Here is a 9273-nt window from a genome sequence, read left to right on the forward strand (position 1 = left end):
CAAGATATATTAGCTTTAGAAAATTAAAATATTATTTTAAAATTTAAATATTTATTAAGGTGGTGCCAAGGCAATTGCAACTCAACTACCTTTTTTTTCTGAAATATTACAATATTATAAAATAAATAGGTAAGCAAAATTTGTTTTTAATTTGTTTCTGTTCATGTATGTAAGTTATACATACATTTTTCGGTGTACCCCATCAATATATTTTTTTAATATTATGAAACTTTAGAATAGTGTTTACAAATTGCTTGAATGTTAATTATGAACTCATCTTCAAAAAATAAACTTATAATTTAAAACACACCAAAATGTTTGTCAAGATCAATATTTAATTTTTCCCAAGGCCATTTTTTACCATACGTTTTTTTTTTAGCCATTTTGTGATCTTTGGTGGTCATTTGTGAGTATTTATTTATTTTGTGTGCGCTGGCATTAAGCGACTGAAATCGGCTTAAATGCCCCTGTGTCGCCCAATCAGCGGGGGCGAGCGGGCGTGGCAGCTGGATGGGACTTTGGGGACCAATTGCGCATTGTGGAGCGGTTTTTATTTTTTTTATTTCTGCTTGCTGCTTTGTTTTATGCATAATTTATGCAAAATATCGAAGTACAAATTGACATTAATCAGTATGCTTTATTGACTCGCCCATCGCCGCCGGTCGCAGGACTTTTGCCAGGATAGGCTTTGGCCTGAAGCTCACACCCATCAAACATCAAATATCACCCATTAACCATTACCCATTACCCATTACCCATTGGGAAAATGTCAGAGTCGAGATAAAGCGGCACTCATGGTCGATGACATTTCTGGTGTGTGCTCCACTTTGTACCGACCCAACATTCCCATTACTTAATCAAGAAATTCCTTTTGCCTTTGACTTTGCAGTTTGCCACCCCAAAAATCAGACAACCACCCACCACCCACCGCCCAGCGTTAATGTCCTTTGCGGCCTTTGCACGTTTTGTGTGTGTGCCAAATAGGGTATCCCCATTACCCCTTTCAAGCCAAATTTTGTATTCGATTTTTACTATAAACTGACTTTTGGTTAATTATTTAAATATCAATTGTCAATACATGCATATAACTTAAATAGCAAAATTCCATTTTTATTAGCGCTTTATTTATGGCTCGAAAACTTCGAATGAATTTAAGCAGCATTTAATAAATATGCAACCAATAAATTCTTTTAAATATCAGATATATAATTGCTGCAATTGTGATTTTATGCATTGAATAGCATAGCCTGGAAAACCAAACATTATATAGTAAATATAAACAATTGTTTTTAAAAAATAAAAAACCATCTCATACTCTCAATGCATTGCACTTGAATTTGGTTTTAAGTCAAATAACAATCCCTACCAACTGGTATTTGTAATATTCCCAAAAATTCTCTCACTTAGACTTTAATAGGGCCAATTTATAAAAAAAAAGCTTTTTGTTTCTCTTTTTGTTTAAGTGGTTGACTTAGATAGTCAGAAGACAACAGCAGCTACATTAATTAAACAAATTGTTTGAATATGAAGTGTATTTCCAGTTCGGTTCTGGATAACTTCGTGATGACTTTCCTTCTTGTGTTTTGTTGATAATGAAAGTGACTTGACATTCCGCCCCTTGTGGCTTCCAGTTGTATTCGCTGACCTCGTGCCCTCTTCTTTGAAATCTTTTGGGGGTGTGGAGTTCACCAGCAGGAATTCGCAATAAACGTGGCCCCGGGATGGGATAAGCCAAAGCTCATTTCAGCTGGACTTTGGCAGCGGATAAAGGTTGATTCCACGGGACAAGGTATTTTATGGGAGAAAATATGACAAGTAGTTTTACCAGTTGATCGTCACCAAAACTTTTGATGATAACAAAACAAAATTTGTGATAATTGTAATGTTTAATAAGTATATGCAGTATAATGCCAAACGTATCTGACAGCCAAGATTTAGTATTTTACTGTACATATTTACAAGGATATCAATACAGTAAGCCCTGTTAATCTGTAGTTTTTCAAACGTTGTACACTTTAAAGACTTAAAAAATATCAATGACTCGTAAGAAAATAATGGTTTTACTCTATTAACATTTTTACGTATCCTCCGCATTTCAATATATGATTGCTAAAATGGGTGAAGAAATAATAAACAATATTTTAGTGGAAATTAAGTACATGTTATCAAAGATGAATGGCTTGTGATTTTCCAAATTAAACAAAATTATCTTGGAAAATGCGCAAATTCTATCTTTATTATTGAAACTGGCAAAAGGTTACAGTTACTTCATCTTCAATATGTTAAAAAACTCAGTTAGTAGTTTTGTTTACAATTGGAATTGCAGGCATTGCATTTAAGCAAGCGATTGTGACTACCCAAGAACGGGCTCCTGGGACATCACAAACTCCGGAATGGAAGTCGGTGCCGGGGTTGAGCTCCTGGAGGCGACTTCATTCACGAACGCCCCGGGAAAGTTGTCCAACTTGCTGGCCACGTCCTCCACCCGGCAGCACTGCACCAATCCGTAGGCGGGGAACTGGTGGAGACTGGCGAACAGGCTGCTCCTCAGCCAGGACACCTGTTCGCACATCGAGGAACACAGGTCGCTGGAATTGCCGTGGCGGTACTGCAAGGGCATCAAGATCAGGAAATTGGAAATAAATATATAAAAAGGGAGTTCCAAAAATTTGATTTGAGTATTCTAAAATTATTTTAAAATCCTGCATACGGATTAATGTAACAACCGAATAATATTTTTTGGGCTTAACGACTTACAAACGTTATTATAAAATTAAAAAAAAAATGCCATGTCAAAATTGCCCCATTGAAAACTAACATAATATAATTAGCATACACAAACACCCAAAAAAAAATTGTCATAGAAACCTAACTATTGTTACAGGAATTTGGTATCAAAAATTTCTCAATGAGATGAGTATTCAATTAATATCTCGAAAGCATAAGATTAAAACTAATGTTGTTTAAAAATAAGCAATTATTAACTAAAGTTTTAGTCTTTTTGGTTTCGAAATGAATCTAAAAAGTATAGGGGTTACGTTAATTATTATTATAATTTAAAACTGTCTGTAGTTTATTATCAAAACACACTTATTCAAACTAAACTTTCAGTTTTTTTTTTTTGTGGGTATAATTCCTACAAAAATAAACATAATTTTGTTCTCTAATTCTTGTATCTCTTTTTAAGTTAAAATAAATTTTCAGTTTTGATCCATTATTTTTTATGGTCTATTGTTTACCTGTATTAAAGCACACTACAAAGCATTGACATCACAGTAACCACTTGGTGTGATCAGTGTTTTCTGTGACACCCCCGCCGACTATCTGAGGATGCAATATGCTATTGTGGATACGTACGAATGGCGAGTTGTGTCCGATGATGACGAACTCGTCCTGGACGCCGCCAGTTGCCTCCAGGGAGTGCACATGGGCCCAAATGTGGGCGGGAACTGGCTGGGAGCTGCCGTCAGCCAGTTCGATGGCCAGCGAGCGGCTGGCGTTGCAGGATCGGCCCACGGGCAGCGGCAGCTCCAGCACTCCGGAGACGCCCAGCCGAACGTCGAAGTGGACGCCGGCTGAGGTGGCCACTCGCATCGCCGTCACCCAGTGCTTCCAGTTGCCGGAACGCAGGGCGCTCAGCCAGGTGGTGCTCATCATGTCCTCGTAGCCGGCCAACTGGCTGTCAACAGCCTCGTCCTGAACCAGACTGGCGGACTGGAAGCCTCCTCCCAGGAACAACTGCGCCAGCTGCTTCTCCTTCACCATGTAGGCGTCAATTTCGGCCTGGCTGCTCGAAAATACACTATGTAAAGAGCAGCCACATCTATCTTATTCACTGAAACCCACCTGACGGACTTGATTAGGTTTTTGCTGTACGTTACTTTGATGTCCAATCCGATATCATTTAACTGGCCCAACTGCGTCTGTTAACAGGAACCGAACATCAGATTAAAAAAAGTTTCATAAATAAATTATTAATGGCCTACGGCTTTAATAAAACAAAAGGTATGTTTTCATTTCGCATTTAGTATTTTAAATATTGTATTTTCCATATATTTAAGTGTAATACAATTTTTAATATGTTTAAACTTTAAAAGAAATTTATCTTTTTTTTAAGGACTATAAAGAATACCAACGTTTTTTCAAGATATTTTCCAATTTAAATTTTTTATTTCTTACTACTTCAAGGTCTTCATATTGTAGACTTTCTTTTTAATTTATTGCTATAACCTGATCTTTATATGTAAAAGCAAAATGTTATATGTTATATTATTATAATATTTTTATTATATTATATATATATATATATATATATATATATATAAATGTATATATATCATTTATATTATATATATATATATATTATATAATATATATATATATATGTTTAGAAGCATAAATTTTTTTGGGTTTTGCATTTTCTGTGATTAGAAACTTTTAAGAAAAGAAAAATCTTAATTTTTTCTATGCCTTAAGTTTAAAACTGCTTCGAGAATTTCGAGATCATGGATATATTACGACATTATAATTCCTACCTTTTGCAAAATGCGGTTCTTTGTGGGGAACGTTGTGTAGGCGATATACTTCACCCGCGAGGCGACAATATCATAGCACATGGCGGCACTTTTTATAGACCCCATTTCATCGAAGTCATGACCCAAAATGAGAGTCATGTCGCCTTCGCAGTTGGGCAAACTGGTCCTGCTCTCAAACAATTGAGAGACTCCTTTCAGACAACTCACTTTAAGGCTTCTGAGAGTATCATCGCGACTTGGACTATTGAAATAACCATCAGATTGGCAGCGCAGAGTATGCTTAACATCGTTAATTTCAAAAACTTGGTCATATCTGTTATAATCGCTAAAATCGGAATAAATATATTTTATTAAAAACTATTTATACACTTTATAATATAAACTTAAGCTTCCCAATACACTTCACTTCACTTGTATTCATACAGATTGGTTAGACCATGTCGTCACAATAATCACCTAGAATTTTTAAAAATTCTAGCCGACGTTATTTATAGCTTTAAAAACGTTTTTAGGTTTGCAAAATGTATTGAGTATTAATGAATTAAGAAGAGCAAATTTTTATGAGGGTCTGTTAAAATGTCTGTCGAATCAAAATCTGAAGCAAAGTTTAACATTCGAGTGTCTTGTAAGTCACTCTGAATTAAAATGAATTAATTATAATTATGAAAAAAAATGTCCACAATTATTTGACTTAATAGAAACTTATAAATTATAAACTTTTAAAAGCTTCTTTGTCTTTAGATTGGAAACGACCTATTAGTTCGAAATGTTAATCACGCAATTAAATGAATAAACAATCTGCAAACCTACATATAAGCGAATGAAAATCCGCTGCCGCAAAACAACTCAATTGTTTCGCCTGTATCGCGTTCATGTGTTCCAGCGGAATCGGACAATATCTTTTTGGATCCAAAGGTCGTAACGATCAGTGGAGCGTTGGAGGTTGTCTGAAGTTCACAAGATCCCATTACATCCTGGGACAGTCCACAGAGAAGCGAAAAAGCAAAAAACACGGTGTATAGCGGCCACATAGCGACGGTTTTAGTGCTCAACTGATCGGGTCTCCCAACGCGATCCCTTTTTATAGGGCCGCATTGCTGATAGTGCAAAATTTCGTATCGCATTTACGAATCGTATTTGTACACCGACTACTGACGAGTGCAGTGCTAAAATTGATAACCCAAGCCAAATCAAACATATATGTATGTAGGGTATAAAAAATAAGTATATGTTTAACAACACTTTCTTTCGAATTATTCTACAAGTAATTGGAAAGCAAGAAGTAATGTACACATTTATTTGTTAACTTTAGGAGAAATAGATTTAAAAATATCTCTTTTAAGTCTACGCTATGCAATTCTTCATCTTTTAGTGCAAAATGATCAATTTACATGATTTTGCATCACGTTTAAATATCTGGAGTTACAAAAAAATAAGAAAAACGATTTAACTATACTATATACTATATATAACTACGAGTATATTCCTAAATCTAATTAATCATGAAAACGAAATGTGCTCGTTGGCCCCAGAGTGCAATTGTTGCTGAAAGACGAGTGTGTTGATAAACACATAAATACTCAATTTATTTATATGAGAGTAATTGTGCACTTAAAGCAGAAAACTTTGTTATTTAAAGTTGGCACATAGGGGCGTGGCAGCCAGTGTTCGACGCCCCTTCTATGGCTAATATGGCTTGCGGTGAACATCAAAGGGGGGGCATCGCGGGGGCATCACATAGATCTTATTACGTTTGAAAGGTTAAAGACCTCGCCTAGAAATCACAAAGTCCTTTTCTCCACTTTCTTTTTGTTTTTTTCAGCACTTAAAAATGAACAAAAATTAAAAAAAATTAACTTTATGATTACCTGTTGATTTATGTAGAAAAAATGTGTAACAAATTTCAGAACAATCGGTTTGATAGTTTTGGCGCTAGCATTTTCGCAGATTCCAAAAATGGCATTCGTGAAAAGATCGACTTAACGCTTTTCTTAATCAAAAATCCATCAAAATATTGTAGATTTATTGTACCCCCCTTTTAAGCTTTTTTACGTCTTTGACCCATAATAGAAATGTTTTTCCTTCATTTATTAGTTATTTGATTTTAAATGTTCACATAGTTATTCGTTTGTGGAGGTGCAATTTAATTAATTATTCCGCTTATATTGTTTACATAGTTATTTATCGGTAGTGGTGGCTGTTGCTAGCACTCCAGATCTTGAGCCGTAAAAGGAATCCAACTTCTGGGCCACATCCTCCACACGGCAGCACAGCATTAGGCCATTGATTGGATACCGATGGAGCCTGCCGAAGAGGGTGTTCCTCAGCCAGGACACCTGTTCGCACATTGATGGGCAAAAGTCCGCAGAAGTTCCGCCTCGGAACTGCAAAAAGAATACAGAAGGAATAATAATATGATACAGAAATGCCTAGTTAATAATAAAAACACCAAAGTAGTAAACTAATTAAATAAATTTTAAGTTAATAAGCCAATGAATGAACTTAATTTTATATTATCAATATATTATTAAATATATATATTATTTTCATATTTTATTTATTATTTGAAAGTTATATATATTTATAAGCAACGTCGAGTTCAAGCAAAAACTTCGATTAATATATTTTTTATGTATTATTTTCATTCTTAAAACTTGCATATGTGACATAAATTTATTTTCCTAAAATTAATTATCAAATATTTTGTACTCACAAAGGGGGAGTTGTGCCCGACTAGGACGAACTCGTCCTCGGGCGTTCCAGTTGGTTGGAGGGCTTGCACATGGGCCCAAATGTGGGCGGGCACCGGGAGGACGCTGCCGTCCGCCAGGTCGATGGCCAGATCGCAGCTGTCCGGGCTCTCCGGCATCTCGATCAGTCCGGAGACGCCGAGGCGGATGTCGAACTGGTCGCCGGACTCACTGGCCGATCGCAGGGCCGCGAGCCAGTGCCTCCAGTTTCCGGTGCGCAGGTTGTGCAGCCAGACGATGCTCATCATGTCCTCGTAGCCGGCCAAATCGACGCCCAGTGCCTCGTCCTGGACCAAACTGGCGTAATCGAAGGGCCCGGTGCCGAACATCTGCGTTAGCTGCTTTTCCTTGCCCCAAAAGGCGTCCACATCAGCTTGACTGCAATCGGAAAAATAGTTGAAATTATTAATTTCAAATATTGTTTCTGTACTTAAATGTGATGATTAGCAATCGTGATTATTATTATTAATATTATTATTATTTAAAACATAAAGCAAATTAACAATTTATTTATATTGTATTTTCTGAAAATTTTTTTTCTGTTTTTAAATGGTCTTTAAAATAATGAAATATATTTAGTGTGTATAACTCATGTAATGTAGTACTTGGAGATTGCTAGAACCATTCTTTTTTTTTTGCATACACACCTGGCTATTTTAAAAAAGCGATCGCTGGCGTTCACATTTATATCGAAACCAAGTTTATTTAATTGTCCTTCTTGCGACTGTAAATAAAATATCGAAAAATGACAAAAATAACATATAAATGTACGAAGAAAATTAAAGCAAAAATTCTTGTCCTGCATCAACTGAAAAATATTTAATAGTTCTTATAATAATTTTAGTTTTTGATATTTTATGCTGCACTCAAAAAATGTTCGCTAAGAGAACACCTCTGATGCAAGTAATATAGTTAAGCTGTTATTCAAAATTACTTACCATTTCGAGGGCTCTGCTTTTTGTGGGATACGTCGTATAGGCTATGTATTTCAGTTGAGCTCCAGCGATATTATAGCACAAAGCCGCACTTTTAATTGAACCCATTTCCTGAAAATCGTGGCCCAAAACGAAACTCGTGTGCTCCTTGCAGTTGGGCAAACTGGTCCTACTTTCGAACAATGCAGCCACTCCGTTTATACATTCCACACTTTTTTTATCTCCATCGATTCTCAATCCTTCATGGTTTTTGAAAAGAAAACTTCCATCTTTTTGGCAGCTCAACGTTTCCGTTGTGTAGTCAGAAAAAAACTGATTTTTACTAGAATCATTAAATGTTAAAAATCATGAAATGTTAAAACAAACTTATTTGAAAGGAGAACAGATTTTTCTGAAAGTTTTAAAAACAACGACCTTATGTCGGTGTTAAGTTTAAGCACAAACCCATCATTTTTGAACAAGAATCCAGTGCCGCAATATAAATCGATTTCTTCGCTCTTATTTCGTTCTATTAAGTCGGAATAACCAGAGAGTAATGTTTTGGAACCGATGGTTGTTACAACAAGCGGAGCTTTCTTCAAAGTATTTATTTGACACGTTTTCTCAACATTCGAGTTGTGCATTGCTGCAGCGAACAAAACGAGTAACAAAAGCGCTCCTGCTGCCATAGCTTGATTTTAATTATTGACTGATTGGGGAATGATCGATGGGAATGAATTTATAGGGTTCTCCGGTCGAACGGACTGCTGATTCTGCAACATCTCCCATCAGACGACTTTACTCATCAGTTCTGTTTTCGCGATAACCCAAAGAAATAAAGTACAACTTTCAAATTAAACGTTATAACGCTGTTATTACAAAGAAGTAGAATAAGTGCACAAATTAGGGATGTTTTAATAAACTAGAAACAGATTGGTACTTCTATTTAAGTGGATTTGTTTTGAAATTTATTTTGGCAAAGAAAGTCTGTAGAACAGCGTCAGTTTCAATTAATGATTTGTTTTATGTCAATTTCAATGTCAAAAGTTAAAAAAAAACTACTATTTCGTGACC

At 35.7% G+C, this 9273-nt stretch overlaps 2 protein-coding genes across 2 annotated transcripts; both read right to left on the bottom strand.

The window, feature by feature from the left end:
* Nucleotides 1-2210: 2210 nt before the first annotated feature.
* LOC108136663 lies at nucleotides 2211-5600 on the bottom strand. The gene is made up of 5 exons (XM_017257987.2): nucleotides 5346-5600; nucleotides 4536-4860; nucleotides 3847-3923; nucleotides 3358-3787; nucleotides 2211-2608 (listed from the first exon to the last, which is right to left on the bottom strand). Exons 1-5 carry the CDS (start codon nucleotides 5564-5566, stop codon nucleotides 2354-2356), a joined length of 1308 nt encoding a protein of 435 aa, XP_017113476.1. The 5' UTR covers nucleotides 5567-5600; the 3' UTR covers nucleotides 2211-2353.
* Nucleotides 5601-6608: 1008 nt separating this feature from the next.
* LOC108136394 lies at nucleotides 6609-8896 on the bottom strand. The gene is made up of 5 exons (XM_017257504.1): nucleotides 8665-8896; nucleotides 8224-8542; nucleotides 7933-8009; nucleotides 7249-7663; nucleotides 6609-6919 (listed from the first exon to the last, which is right to left on the bottom strand). Exons 1-5 carry the CDS (start codon nucleotides 8886-8888, stop codon nucleotides 6713-6715), a joined length of 1242 nt encoding a protein of 413 aa, XP_017112993.1. The 5' UTR covers nucleotides 8889-8896; the 3' UTR covers nucleotides 6609-6712.
* Between the last annotated feature and the right edge of the window lie 377 nt (nucleotides 8897-9273).

Source organism: Drosophila elegans, unplaced genomic scaffold (assembly GCF_018152505.1).
Source record: "Drosophila elegans isolate 14027-0461.03 unplaced genomic scaffold, ASM1815250v1 contig_149, whole genome shotgun sequence".
Classification (NCBI taxonomy): domain Eukaryota; kingdom Metazoa; phylum Arthropoda; class Insecta; order Diptera; family Drosophilidae; genus Drosophila; species Drosophila elegans.

What these genes read in the sequence shown, in the direction of transcription:
- LOC108136663 (XM_017257987.2), bottom strand. Translation starts at nt 5,566, where the DNA reads ATGTGGCCGCTATACACCGTGTTTTTTGCTTTTTCGCTTCTCTGTGGA. An exon ending in GGATTTTCATTCGCTTATAT is followed by an intron (nt 4,861 to 5,345) that starts GTAGGTTTGCAG and finishes TTCCGATTTTAG; the next exon opens with CGATTATAACAGATATGACC. An exon ending in TCGGACACAACTCGCCATTC is followed by an intron (nt 2,609 to 3,357) that starts GTACGTATCCAC and finishes ATGCCCTTGCAG; the next exon opens with TACCGCCACGGCAATTCCAG.
- LOC108136394 (XM_017257504.1), bottom strand. Translation starts at nt 8,888, where the DNA reads ATGGCAGCAGGAGCGCTTTTGTTACTCGTTTTGTTCGCTGCAGCAATG. An exon ending in AAAGCAGAGCCCTCGAAATG is followed by an intron (nt 8,010 to 8,223) that starts GTAAGTAATTTT and finishes TTTTATTTACAG; the next exon opens with TCGCAAGAAGGACAATTAAA. An exon ending in CGCTTTTTTAAAATAGCCAG is followed by an intron (nt 7,664 to 7,932) that starts GTGTGTATGCAA and finishes TTCCGATTGCAG; the next exon opens with TCAAGCTGATGTGGACGCCT.